At 51.0% G+C, this 15016-nt stretch overlaps 2 protein-coding genes across 7 annotated transcripts in view; both read left to right on the top strand.

Moving 5' to 3' along the window:
- Positions 1-15016, top strand: part of hsd11b2 (hydroxysteroid 11-beta dehydrogenase 2) — a 51166-nt gene that overhangs the window by 2310 nt on the left and 33840 nt on the right.
- Positions 652-5142, top strand: LOC149971496 (uncharacterized). Its single transcript, XM_090221985.1, has one exon. The coding sequence runs from the start codon at positions 1294-1296 to the stop codon at positions 3421-3423; it is 2130 nt and encodes a 709-aa protein (XP_090078111.1). The 5' UTR covers positions 652-1293; the 3' UTR covers positions 3424-5142.

Raw genomic sequence — 15016 nt, 5'->3', positions numbered from 1 at the left:
TGCCAAAGAGGCTCAGCGTATTGAGTTCATCAGGGGGGAAATGAGCACAGAATTTGCAACTGAAAATCAGAGACGGGGGAAATCAAGTCAAACGCTTCCGCTGTGGCAGAGTGGGACATCAGGCTTCCGCTGTGGCCGAGTGGGACATCAGGCTTCCGCTGTGGCCGAGTGGGACATCAGGCTTCCGCTGTGGCAGAGTGGGACATCAGGCTTCCGCTGTGGCCGAGTGGGACATCAGGCTTCCGCTGTGGCAGAGTGGGACATCAGGCTTCCGCTGTGGCAGAGTGGGACATCCGGCTTCCGCTGTGGCCGAGTGGGACATCAGGCTTCCGCTGTGGCCGAGTGGGACATCAGGCTTCCGCTGTGGCCGAGTGGGACATCAGGCTTCCGCTGTGGCCGAGTGGGACATCAGGCTTCCGCTGTGGCCGAGTGGGACATCAGGCTTCCGCTGTGGCAGAGTGGGACATCAGGCTTCCGCTGTGGCAGAGTGGGACATCAGGCTTCCGCTGTGGCAGAGTGGGACATCAGGCTTCCGCTGTGGCCGAGTGGGACATCAGGCTTCCGCTGTGGCCGAGTGGGACATCAGGCTTCCGCTCTGGCAGAGTGGGACATCAGGCTTCCGCTCTGGCAGAGTGGAACATCAGGCTTTTGCTGTGGCCGAGTGGGACATCAGGCTTCCGCTGTGGCCGAGTGGGACATCAGGCTTCCGCTGTGGCAGAGTGGGACATCAGGCTTCCGCTGTGGCAGAGTGGGACATCAGGCTTCCGCTCTGGCAGAGTGGGACATCAGGCTTCCGCTCTGGCAGAGTGGGACATCAGGCTTCCGCTGTGGCAGAGTGGGACATCAGGCTTCCGCTGTGGCCGAGTGGGACATCAGGCTACCGCTCTGGCAGAGTGGGACATCAGGCTTCCGCTCTGGCAGAGTGGGACATCAGGCTTCCGCTCTGGCAGAGTGGGACATCAGGCTTCCGCTGTGGCAGAGTGGGACATCAGGCTTCCGCTGTGGCCGAGTGGGACATCAGGCTTCCGCTGTGGCAAAGTGGGACATCAGGCTTCCACTGTGGCAAAGTGGGACATCAGGCTTCCACTGTGGCAGAGTGGGACATCATGCTTCTATATGCTGGTGGAAGGACATGGTGGGACATCAGGCTTCTATATCCTGGTGGAAGGACATGGTGGGACATCAGGCTTCTATACCCCGGTGGAAGGACATGGTGAGACATCAGGCTTCTATACCCCGGTGGAAGGACATGGTGAGACATCAGGCTTCTACATCCTGTTGGAGCCACATTGAATGAGCCTGCAGAACCAAAAAGAGCTCAGAGAAAACTTCAACGACTTAAAGAGAGAGAGACATTACAAAAAGAAAAATAGATATTTTCACGCAGTTGAGCAGGAGAACACTGAGGTGACTGACTCAACAGACCAGGAGAACACTGAGGTGACTGACTCATCAGACCAGGAGAACACTGAGGTGACTGACTCAACAGACCAGGAGAACACTGAGGTGACTGACTCATCAGACCAGGAGAACACTGAGGTGACTGACTCAACAGACCAGGAGAACACTGAGGTGACTGGCTCATCAAACCAGGAGAACACTGAGGTGACTGACTCAACAGACCAGGAGAACACTGAGGTGACTGACTCAACAGACCAGGAGAACACTGAGGTGACTGGCTCATCAAACCAGGAGAACACTGAGGTGACTGACTCAACAGACCAGGAGAACACTGAGGTGACTGACTCAACAGACCAGGAGAACACTGAGGTGACTGGCTCATCAAACCAGGAGAACACTGAGGTGACTGACTCAACAGACCAGGAGAACACTGAGGTGACTGACTCAACAGACCAGGAGAACACAGAGGTGACTGACTCAACAGACCAGGAGAACACTGAGGTGACTGACTCAACAGACCAGGAGAACACAGAGGTGACTGGCTCATCAAACCAGGAGAACACAGAGGTGACTGGCTCATCAAACCAGGAGAACACTGAGGTGACTGACTCAACAGACCAGGAGAACACTGAGGTGACTGACTCAACAGACCAGGAGAACACAGAGGTGACTGGCTCATCAAACCAGGAGAACACTGAGGTGACTGACTCAACAGTCCAGGAGAACACTGAGGTGACTGACTCAACAGACCAGGAGAACACAGAGGTGACTGGCTCATCAAACCAGGAGAACACTGAGGTGACTGACTCAACAGACCAGGAGAACACTGAGGTGACTGACTCAACAGACCAGGAGAACACAGAGGTGACTGGCTCATCAAACCAGGAGAACACTGAGGTGACTGACTCAACAGACCAGGAGAACACTGAGGTGACTGACTCAACAGACCAGGAAAACACAGAGGTGACTGGCTCATCAAACCAGGAGAACACTGAGGTGACTGACTCAACAGACCAGGAGAACACTGAGGTGACTGACTCAACAGACCAGGAGAACACTGAGGTGACTGACTCAACAGACCAGGAGAACACAGAGGTGACTGACTCAACAGACCAGGAGAACACAGAGGTGACTGGCTCATCAAACCAGGAGAACACTGAGGTGACTGACTCAACAGACCAGGAGAACACTGAGGTGACTGACTCAACAGACCAGGAGAACACAGAGGTGACTGGCTCATCAAACCAGGAGAACACTGAGGTGACTGACTCAACAGACCAGGAGAACACAGAGGTGACTGGCTCATCAAACCAGGAGAACACAGAGGTGACTGGCTCATCAAACCAGGAGAACACTGAGGTGACTGACTCAACAGACCAGGAGAACACTGAGGTGACTGACTCAACAGACCAGGAGAACACAGAGGTGACTGGCTCATCAAACCAGGAGAACACTGAGGTGACTGACTCAACAGACCAGGAGAACACTGAGGTGACTGACTCAACAGACCAGGAGAACACAGAGGTGACTGGCTCATCAAACCAGGAGAACACTGAGGTGACTGACTCAACAGACCAGGAGAACACTGAGGTGACTGACTCAACAGACCAGGAGAACACTGAGGTGACTGACTCAACAGACCAGGAGAACACAGAGGTGACTGGCTCATCAAACCAGGAGAACACTGAGGTGACTGACTCAACAGACCAGGAGAACACTGAGGTGACTGACTCAACAGACCAGGAGAACACTGAGGTGACTGACTCAACAGACCAGGAGAACACTGAGGTGACTGACTCAACAGACCAGGAGAACACTGAGGTGACTGACTCAACAGACCAGGAGAACACTGAGGTGACTGACTCAACAGACCAGGAGACCACTGAGGTGACTGGCTCATCAAACCAGGAGAACACTGAGGTGACTGGCTCATCAAACCAGGAGAACACTGAGGTGACTGACTCAACAGACCAGGAGAAAACTGAGGTGACTGACTCAACAGACCAGTTTCCTCTGAGGTGACTGACTCATCAGACCAGGAGAAAACTGAGGTGACTGACTCAACAGACCAGTTTCCTCTGAGGTGACTAACTCAACAGACCAGGGGAACACTGAGGTGACTGACGTAGTGAGTGGTCCCTGACCCAGCCGTAGTGAGTGGTCACTGGCCCAGCCGTAGTGAGTGGTCCCTGACCCAGCCGTAGTGAGTGGTCCCTGATCCAGCCGTAGTGAGTGGTCCCTGACCCAGCCGTAGTGAGTGGTCCCTGACCCAGCCGTATTGAGTGGTCCCTGACTCACCAATCATGAGTGGTCCCTGACCCAGCCGTAGTGAGTGGTCCCTGACTCACCAATCATGAGTGGTCCCTGACCCAGCCGTAGTGAGTGGTCCCTGACCCATCAATCATGAGTGGTCCCTGACCCACCAATCATGAGTGGTCCCTGACCCAGCCGTAGTGAGTGGTCCCTGACCCAGCCGTAGTGAGTGGTCCCTGACCCAGCAGTAGTGAGTGGTCCCTGGCCCAGCAGTAGTGAGTGGTCCCTGACCCAGCCGTAGTGAGTGGTCCCTGACCCAGCCGTAGTGAGTGGTCCCTGACCCAGCAGTAGTGAGTGGTCCCTGACCCAGCCGTAGTGAGTGGTCAATGACCCACCAATCATGAGTGGTCCCTGACCCAGCCGTAGTGAGTGGTCCCTGGCCCCTCCGTAGTGAGTGGTCCCTGATCCAGCCGTAGTGAGTGGTCCCTGGCCCAGCCGTAGTGAGTGGTCCCTGGCCCACCAATCATGAGTTGTCCCTGACCCAGCAGTCGTGAGTGGTCCCTGACCCAGCCGTGGTGAGTGGTCCCTGACCCAGCCGTAGTGAGTGGTCCCTGACCCACCAATCATGAGTGGTCCCTGACCCAGCCGTAGTGAGTGGTCCCTGGCCCAGCCGTAGTGAGTGGTCCCTGACCCAGCCGTAGTGAGTGGTCCCTGACCCAGCCGTAGTGAGTGGTCCCTGGCCCAGCCGTAGTGAGTGGTCCCTGACCCAGCCGTAGTGAGTGGTCCCTGGCCCAGCCGTAGTGAGTGGTCCCTGGCCCAGCCGTAGTGAGTGGTCCCTGACCCAGCCGTAGTGAGTGGTCCCTGACCCAGCCGTAGTGAGTGGTCCCTGACCCAGCCATAGTGAGTGGTCCCTGGCCCAGCCGTAGTGAGTGGTCCCTGGCCCCTCCGTAGTGAGTGGTCCCTGACTCAGCCGTAGTGAGTGGTCCCTGGCCCAGCCGTAGTGAGTGGTCCCTGGCCCCTCCGTAGTGAGTAGTCCCTGGACCAGCCGTAGTGAGTGGTCCCTGACCCAGCCGTAGTGAGTGGTCCCTGACTCAGCCGTAGTGAGTGGTCCCTGACTCAGCCGTAGTGAGTGGTCCCTGACTCAGCCGTAGTGAGTGGTCCCTGGCCCAGCCGTAGTGAGTGGTCCCTGACCCAGCCGTATTGAGTGGTCCCTGGCCCAGCAGTCGTGAGTGGTCCCTGGCCAAGCCGCAGTGAGTGGTCCCTGACCCAGCCGTAGTGAGTGGTCCCTGACCAAGCCGTAGTGAGTGGTCCCTGACCAAGCCGTACTGAGTGGTCCCTGACCAAGCCGTAGTGAGTGGTCCCTGGCCAAGCCGCAGTGAGTGGTCCCTGGCCCAGCCGTAGTGAGTGGTCCCTGACTCAGCCGTAACGAGTGGTCCCTGACCCAGCCGTAGTGAGTGATCCCTGACCCAGCCATAGTGAGTGGTCCCTGGCCCAGCCGTAGTGAGTGGTCCCTGGACCAGCCGTAGTGAGTGGTCCCTGGCCCAGCCGTAGTGAGTGGTCCCTGGCCCAGCCGTAGTGAGTGGTCCCTGACCCATCTACGGCCTCACAGTCATCAAGGGGATTTGCACGTGTTGTAGATGATTACCTTCTAGATAAATGGCTGAATGAATTCCTTGCTCCTGTCTCAGCAGTATTGATTTGTTATAGACGTGGTTATGAAACCCACGACACATGTGTTTCGAGCTAATCAAACACGTGATTTCCATGGCTTCCATGGCTTCCATGGTTTCCATGTGTTTGACACCATTCCATTCACTCCATTCCAGCCATTATTCTGAGCCTTCCTCCCCTCAGCAGCCCCCTGTGTGTGTGTGTGTGTGTGTTTCTGTTTCTGTGTGTGTGTGTGTGTGTGTGTGTGTGTGTGTGAGAGAGAGTGTGAGAGAGTGTGAGTGTGTGTGTCTTCATCCAGCGTGGTACAGTACAGAACAGAATGTCCATGTGTCCATGCTGATCCACTTGGACCAATGGTGCTTAACCTTAACCCCGCCCTTCCTGCCAGAGAAGCCAGTTAAAAGAGGCCTGAATAAAGATGGGTCATCTGACTGTACAGAGGTTTAGGAGCTCCTCTGGTTAATCTGATGCTGTCTACACCCCTGCAGCCTATCCCTGACCTTCAGGCAGTGTAATGTGATATGTTGCAGAAGCTACAGGGGGTGCCGGTTTAGTGTGGTGACTTGGGATCATTCAGGCGGTGTTATGTGATATGTTGCAGAAGCTACAGGGGGTGCCAGTTTGGTGTGGTGACTTGGGATCATTCAGGCGGTGTAATGTGATATGCTACAGAAGCTACAGGGGGTGCCAGTTTGGTGTGGTGACTTGGGATCATTCAGGCGGTGTAATGTGATATGCTACAGGGGGTGCCAGTTTGGTGTGGTGACTTGGGATCATTCAGGCGGTGTAATGTGATATGCTACAGAAGCTACAGGGGGTGCCAGTTTAGTGTGGTGACTTGGGATCATTCAGGCGGTGTAATGTGATATGCTACAGAAGCTACAGGGGGTGCCAGTTTAGTGTGGTGACTTGGGATCATTCAGGCGGTGTAATGTGATATGTTACAGAAGCTACAGGGGGTGCCAGTTTAGTGTGGTGACTTGGGATCATTCAGGCGGTGTAATGTGATAATAATAGTAGTATGCTGCAGAAGCTACAGTTGGTGCCAGTTTAGTGTGGTGACTTGGGATCATTCAGGCGGTGTAATGTGATATGTTGCAGAAGCTACAGGGGGTGCCAGTTTAGTGTGGTGACTTGGGATCATTCAGGCGGTGTAATGTGATATGTTGCAGAAGCTACAGGGGGTGCCAGTTTAGTGTGGTGACTTGGGATCATTCAGGCGGTGTAATGTGATATGTTGCAGAAGCTACAGGGGGTGCCAGTTTAGTGTGGTGACTTGGGATCATTCAGGCGGTGTAATGTGATGTGCTACAGAAGCTACAGGGGGTGCCAGTTTAGTGTGGTGACTTGGGATCATTCAGGCGGTGTAATGTGATATGCTACAGAAGCTACAGGGGGTGCCAGTTTAGTGTGGTGACTTGGGATCATTCAGGCGGTGTAATGTGATATGTTGCAGAAGCTACAGGGGTGCCAGTTTGGTGTGGTGACTTGGGATCATTCAGGCGGTGTAATGTGATATGCTACAGAAGCTACAGGGGGTGCCAGTTTGGTGTGGTGACTTGGGATCATTCAGGCGGTGTAATGTGATATGTTGCAGAAGCTACAGGGGGTGCCAGTTTGGTGTGGTGACTTGGGATCATTCAGGCGGTGTAATGTGATATGCTACAGAAGCTACAGGGGTGCCAGTTTAGTGTGGTGACTTGGGATCATTCAGGCGGTGTAATGTGATATGTTGCAGAAGCTACAGGGGGTGCCAGTTTGGTGTGGTGACTTGGGATCATTCAGGCGGTGTAATGTGATATGCTACAGAAGCTACAGGGGGTGCCAGTTTGGTGTGGTGACTTGGGCTCATGGCAAAAATAGAAGCCAAAAATGTATTTTGACAAAGATATAAAAACGTGAGGATGTTGTACTATATTTTCGTAACGGGACGAGAGTCAGGAGAAGAAGTTGTATCGAGACAACGGTGCCGCTACCTTACAGTAGTTAAGCCGTTGTAGTTTAGCTGCTGTAGTTTAGTCTCTCGCTCTCTCTCTCTCACTCTCTCTCTCTCCCCCTCTCTCTCTCTCTCTCTCTCTCTCCTTGTCTTTCTCTCTCTCTCTGCCTCCCCCTCTCTTTCTCTCTCTCTTCTCTCTAACACACTCTCACTCTCTCTCTCTCTAACATTCTCTTTCTTTCTCTCTCTCTTTCTCTCTCTAACTTTCTCCCTCTTTCTCTCTCTATGTTGGACTTTAGACAAAGGCATGTATAAACGTCAACAACCTCCCACACAGGAGAGTGAATTCCTTTGATTTGGCCCAGAGAGAGTGAGAGAGATAGAGAGAGAATTAATCAGTTACACGGTAACTCTTAGCAAAGTAAACACTCTCCTCAGCCTGTGACCTATATAAATCCTGCGTTTGACGATCGACTGCACATCAACACACCCATATTACCTACTGTACATAGTTTCTGGTGTCTGGTCTCCGGTCAAAAGTACTGCACTTTACATGGGGTACAAATTTGGGATGCTCGCTGGAACAATTGATCTCAATGCCTTATCTCTTAAACCTTGGGCCACTGGTTTAGTCTGAGGTTAGACCTGTTAGAAAACACAGCTGCCAACAGACACGGACCTCAAGGAGAGAATACAAGACCACAATAATGGTTACATCTGTGTGTTCTCTCCTCCGTGTGACGCGACTTTCAAGACATTTGAAACTGAAAACGACTTTGACTCCCCTTTTGTTGTTGTATTGGACCCCCCCCCCCCCCCCCACAAAAAAAGTACCTTGTATAGAGTTATGTGATTTCTACCTAGACATGTCTTCACGGTGTGGCACCAACCCCAATGTTGGGTGATCGGGCTCGATTCAATCCATGTCATGGGATTGAAATGCAGCTGTTGGTTCCATGCCCAGTATTGGGTGTGTCCCATAGGTATAGTATTGTATAAGACTGCCAAGGCACAGGGGAACATGGCCTGGGTGGGAGGGAGGGAGGGAGGGAGGGAGGGAGGGAGGGAGGGAGGGAGGGAGTGAAGCAGGTCTTTACTGTATGCTACCAAGCCCAGAATCTCACCATTTTGCTTCTAGTATTGTCTAGGGCAGAGAGGGCACAGGGGCTCTGCAGTGGGTAGGTGGGTGGCTGGATGGTTAAAGAGGGCAGGTCTACTGGTGCTGTGCCAGAGTATTACAAAGCTCACGCCATGGGTAAGCCCAGTCCCACCGAGAGATTATCTAGCGCCATAATGAGGTTGTCTGGTGGTATAGTAACCAGACCTTAACCCACCACTAAACCCCTCCTCAACTCACTCCCTCCCAAACCTCCTCCTACCTAAACCCCACACACCTCACCCCATGGGTCAGCTTAGTTTCCCCCGAGAGGCCGTCTGGTGGTATAGTGATCAGCCTTAACACCCCCTCCCTCCTCTAACCCTCACCTCACCCCCTCTCTCCCTCCCTCACCTCACCCCCTCCCTCCCTCCATCACCTCTCCCCCTTCATGTCTTCATCCCTCCCTCACCTCTCCCCCTTCATGTCTCCCTCCCCCACCCCTCCCTCTTCATGTCTCCCTCCCTCCCTCCCTCCCTCACCTCACCCCCTCCCTCCCTCCCTCACCTCACCCCCTCCCTCCCTCCCTCACCTCACCCCCTCCCTCCCTCACCTCACCTCACCTCACCCCCTCCCTCCCTCCCTCCCTCACCTCACCCCATGGGTCAGCTTAGTTTCCCCGAGAGGTCGTCTGGTGGCATAGTGATCAGCCTTAACACCCCCTCCCTCCTCTAACCCTCACCTCACCCCCTCCCTCCCTCCCTCACCTCACCCCTCCCTCCCTCCCTCCCTCCCTCACCTCACCTCACCCCCTCCATCCCTCCCTCACCTCACCCCATGGGTCAGCTTAGTTTCCCCCGAGAGGCCGTCTGGTGGCATAGTGATCAGCCTTAACACCTCCCTCCTCCTCTAACCCTCACCTCAACCCCTCCCTCCCTCCCTCACCCCCTCCCTCCCTCCCTCACCTCACCGCCTCCCTCCCTCACGTCTGGCCCCTTCATGTCTCCCTCCCCACCCCTCCCTCTTCATATCTCCCTCCCTCACCTCACCTCACCCCCTTCCTTGACTGACGGACTGTCTGACTGTCTGACTGACTGTCTTACTGACTCTCTGACTGTCTGACTGACTGACTGACCGTCTGACTGACTGTCTTACTGACTATCTGACTGACTGACTGACTGACTGACTCTCTGACTGACTGGCTGACTGACTGACTGACTGACTGACTGTCTGACTGACTGTCTGACTGTCTGACTGACTGACTCTCTGACTGACTCTCTGACTGTCTGGCTGACTGACTGACTGACTGACTGTCTGACTGTCTGACTGTCTGACTGACTGACTCTCTGACTGACTGTCTGACTGATTGACTCTCTGACTGACTGACCGTCTGACCGACTGTCTGACTGACTTTCTGACTGTCTGACTGACTGTCTGACTGACTGACTCTCTGACTGACTGACTGACTCTCTGACTGACTGACTGACTGACTCTCTGACTGACTGACTGACTGACTGACTGACTCTCTGACTGACTGACTGACTGACTCTCTGACTGACTGACTGACTGACTCTCTGACTGACTGACTGACTGACTGACTGACTGACTCTCTGACTGACTGACTGACTCTCTGACTGACTGACTCTCTGACTGACTGACTGACTCTCTGACTGTCTCTCTGACTGACTGACTTACTGACTCTCTGACTGACTGACTGACTGACTGTCTGACTGACTGACTCTCTGACTGACTGACTGTCTGACTGACTGACTGACTGACTGACTTGGCAACCTCTGGTCTGGCCTCTGGGGATGTGTCCCAAATGGATAATTCCCTATGAGTCCTGGTCAAAAGTAGTGCACTATATAGGCAATAGGGTGCCATAGAGCTCTGGTCTAAAGTAGTGCACTATATAGGCAATAGGGTGCCATAGAGCTCTGGTCTAAAGTAGTGCACTATATAGGCAATAGGGTGCCATAGAGCTCTGGTCTAAAGTAGTGCACTATATAGGCAATAGGGTGCCATAGAGCTCTGGTCTAAAGTAGTGCACTATATAGGCAATAGGGTTCCATAGAGCTCTGGTCTAAAGTAGTACACTATATAGGGAATAGGGTGCCATTTGGGACGCACAGTGTCTGGCTCTCACCACCTCGCTCCAGTTGGACAACATCCAGACAGTCTGAATCTGAGAGACTGGCTGTGAAAACTTGTCAGTCTAATGAATGTGTGTAAAACAAACAAACTTGTTTAAACACACGTTAATGGAAACTCTTCCTGTGTGACGGCCTCTGGTGCACTGAGTACAGGCTTAGTGTGATGCTATACTGTAGTCTCCACTGAGTACAGGCTTAGTGTGACGGCCTCTGGTGCACTGAGTACAGGCTTAGTGTGATGCTATACTGTAGTCTCCACTGAGTACAGGCTTAGTGTGGTGCTATACTGTAGTGTCCACTGAGTACAGGCTTAGTGTGACGGCCTCTGGTGCACTGAGTACAGGCTTAGTGTGATGCTATACTGTAGTCTCCACTGAGTACAGGCTTAGTGTGACGGCCTCTGGTGCACTGAGTACAGGCTTAGTGTGATACTATACTGTAGTCTCCACTGAGTACAGGCTTAGTGTGACAGCCTCTGGTGCACTGAGTACAGGCTTAGTGTGATACTATACTGTAGTCTCCACTGAGAACAGGCTTAGTGTGGTGCTATACTGTAGTCTCCACTGAGTACAGGCTTAGTGTGATACTATACTGTAGTCTCCACTGAGTACAGGCTTAGTGTGATACTATACTGTAGTCTCCACTGAGTACAGGCTTAGTGTGGTGCTATACTGTAGTCTCCACTGAGTACAGGCTTAGTGTGATACTATACTGTAGTCTCCACTGAGTACAGGCTTAGTGTGATACTATACTGTAGTCTCCACTGAGTACAGGCTTAGTGTGACGGCCTCTGGTGCACTGAGTACAGGCTTAGTGTGATACTATACTGTAGTCTCCACTGAGTACAGGCTTAGTGTGGTCCTATACTGTAGTCTCCACTGAGTACAGGCTTAGTGTGGTGCTATACTGTAGTCTCCACTGAGTACAGGCTTAGTGTGATACTATACTGTAGTCTCCACTGAGTACAGGCTTAGTGTGATGTCCAGCCTCTGGTGCACTGAGTACAGGCTTAGTGTGGTGCTATACTGTAGTCTCCACTGAGTACAGGCTTAGTGTGGTGCTATACTGTAGTCTCCACTGAGTACAGGCTTAGTGTGGTGCTATACTGTAGTCTCCACTGAGTACAGGCTTAGTGTGATACTATACTGTAGTCTCCACTGAGTACAGGCTTAGTGTGGTGCTATACTGTAGTCTCCACTGAGTACAGGCTTAGTGTGATACTATACTGTAGTCTCCACTGAGAACAGGCTTAGTGTGGTGCTTTACTGTAGTCTCCACTGAGTACAGGCTTAGTGTGATACTATACTGTAGTCTCCACTGAGTACAGGCTTAGTGTGGTGCTATACTGTAGTCTCCACTGAGCACAGGCTTAGTGTGACGGCCTCTGGTGCACTGAGTACAGGCTTAGTGTGGTGCTATACTGTAGTCTCCACTGAGTACAGGCTTAGTGTGGTGCTATACTGTAGTCTCCACTGAGTACAGGCTTAGTGTGATGTCCAGCCTCTGGTGCACTGAGTACAGGCTTAGCGTGGTGCTATACTGTTGTCTCCACTGAGTACAGGCTTAGTGTGGTGCTATACTTTAGTCTCCACTGAGTACAGGCTTAGTGTGATACTATACTGTAGTCTCCACTGAGTACAGGCTTAGTGTGATGTCCAGCCTCTGGTGCACTGAGTACAGGCTTAGTGTGGTGCTATACTGTAGTCTCCACTGAGTACAGGCTTAGTGTGGTGCTATACTGTAGTCTCCACTGAGTACAGGCTTAGTGTGATGCCCTCTGGTGCACTGAGTACAGGCTTAGTGTGGTGCTATACTGTAGTCTCCACTGAGTACAGACTTAGTGTGATGCTATACTGTAGTCTCCACTGAGTACAGGCTTAGTGTGATACTATACTGTAGTCTCCACTGAGTATGGGCTTAGTGTGATGCTATACTGTAGTCTCCACTCAGTACAGGCTTCTAGTACAGGCTTAGTGTGATACTATACTGTAGTCTCCACTGAGTACAGGCTTAGTGTGATACTATACTGTAGTCTCCACTGAGTACAGGCTTAGTGTGATACTATACTGTAGTCTCCACTGAGTAAAGGCTTAGTGTGATGCTATACTGTAGTCTCCAATGAGTACATGCTTAGTGTGATACTATACTGTAGTCTCCACTGAGTACAGGCTTAGTGTGATACTATACTGTAGTCTCCACTCAGTACAGGCTTATAGTACAGGCTTAGTGTGATACTATACTGTAGTCTCCACTGAGTACAGTCTTATAGTACAGTCTTAGTGTGATGCTATACTGTAGTCTCCACTCAGTTCATGCTTAGTGTGATGCTATACTGTAGTCTCCACTGAGTACAGTCTCATATTACAGTCTTAGTGTGATACTATACTGTAGTCTCCACTCAATACAGGCTTATAGTACAGGCTTAGTGTGATACTATACTTTAGTCTCCACTGAGTACAGGCTTAGTGTGATACTATACTGTAGTCTCCACTGAGTACAGTCTTATAGTACAGTCTTAGTGTGATACTATACTGTAGTCTCCACTGAGTACAGGCTTAGTGTGATACTATACTGTAGTCTCCACTTAGTACAGTCTTAGTGTGATACTATACTGTAGTCTCCACTGAGTACAGGCTTAGTGTCATGCTATACTGTAGTCTCCACTGAGTACAGGCTTATAGTACAGGCTTAGTGTGATGCTATACTGTAGTCTCCACTGAGTACAGGCTTATAGTACAGGCTTAGTGTGATACTATACTGTAGTCTCCCCTCAGTACAGGCTTATAGTTCAGGCTTAGTGTGATACTATACTGTAGTCTCCACTGAGTACAGGCTTAGTGTGATACTACACTGTAGTCTCCACTGAGTACAGGCTTTGTGTGATGTTATACTGTAGTCTCCACTCAGTACAGTCTTAGTGTGATACTATACTGTAGTCTCCACTGGTCTATGGATTCTGATTTAGGGTCCATGGAATCTGATTTTGTGTCCATGGAATCTGATTTAGGGTCCATGGAATCTGATTTAGGGTCCATAGAATCTGATTTAGGGTCCGTGGAATCTGATTTAGGGTCCATGGAATCTGAATTAGGGTCCATGGAATCTGACTTGGGGTCCATGGATTCTGAATTAGGGTCCATGGAATCTGATTTAGGGTCCATGGAGTCTGACTTGGGGTCCATGGATTCTGAATTAGGGTCCATGGAATCTGATTTAGGGTCCATGGAATCTGATTTAGGGTCCATGGAATCTGACTAAGGGTCCATGGAATCTGATTTAGGGTCCATGGAATCTGATTTAGAGTCCATGGAATCTGATTTAGGGTCCATGAAATCTGATTTAGGGTCTATGGAATCTGACTAAGGGTCTATGGAATCTGATCTAGCGTACATGGAATCTGATTTAGGTTCCATAGAATCTGATTTAGGGTCCATGGAATCTGATTTATTGTCCATGGAGTCTGATTTAGGGTCCATGGAATCTGACTTGGTGTCCGTGGAATCTGATTTAGGGTCCATGGAATCTGATATAGGGTCCATGGAATCTGATTTACGGTCCATGGAGTCTGACTTGGGGTCCGTGGAATCTGATTTAGGGTCCATGCAATCTGATTTAGGGTCCATGGAATCTGTTTTGGGTACAGGGAATCTGATTTAGGGTCCATGGAATCTGATTTAGGGTCCATGGAATCTGTTTTGGGTCCAGGGAATCTGATTTAGGGTCAATGGAATCTGATTTGGGGTCCATGGAATCTAATTTATGGTCCATGGAATCTGATTTCTGGTCAGTGGAATCTGATTTCTGGTCCATGGAATCTGATTTAAGGTCCATGGAATCTGATTTAGGGTCCATGGAATCTGATTTCTGGTCCGTGGAATCTGATTTCTGGTCCATGGAATCTGATTTAGGGTCCAGGGAATCTGATTTAGGGTCCATGGAATCTGATTTAGGGTCCATGGAATCTGATTTAGGGTCCATGGAATCTTATTTAGGGTCCATGGAATCTGATTTAGGGTCCATGAAATCCGATTTAGGGTCCATGGAATCTGATTTAGGGTCCATGGAATCTGATTTAGGGTCCATGGAATCGAATTTATGGTCCATGAAATCTGATTTTTGGTCCGTGGAATATGATTTCTGGTCCATGGAGTCTGATTTAGGGTCCATGGAATCTGATTTAGGGTCCATGGAATCTGATTTAGGGTCCATGGAATCTGATTTAGGGTCCATGGAATCTGATTTAGGGTCCTTGGATTGTAACTTGTTTTAACATTGACCGCCCAGCCCAGTGATCCAGCACGTATCAACAAGTCCTTGGGGTGATCTTTCCTTTCCCCGATTTTGTCGCCCTTTATTTAGACCTTCTCCTTATAGATGATCTATAGACGGTCACAAGATCAAATAACTATGAAACGCAACAGCTAACATATGCAACAACCTGCTGGAGTTACAGCTACAATTAGTGTTAATGTTAGGGTTTAGGGTTTAGGGTTTAGATTTACTGGT

Source organism: Oncorhynchus mykiss, chromosome 26 (assembly GCF_057628025.1).
Source record: "Oncorhynchus mykiss isolate SJ-2025 chromosome 26, ASM5762802v1, whole genome shotgun sequence".
Lineage (NCBI taxonomy): Eukaryota > Metazoa > Chordata > Actinopteri > Salmoniformes > Salmonidae > Oncorhynchus > Oncorhynchus mykiss.
This window is presented reverse-complemented; position numbering and strand designations above follow the sequence as displayed.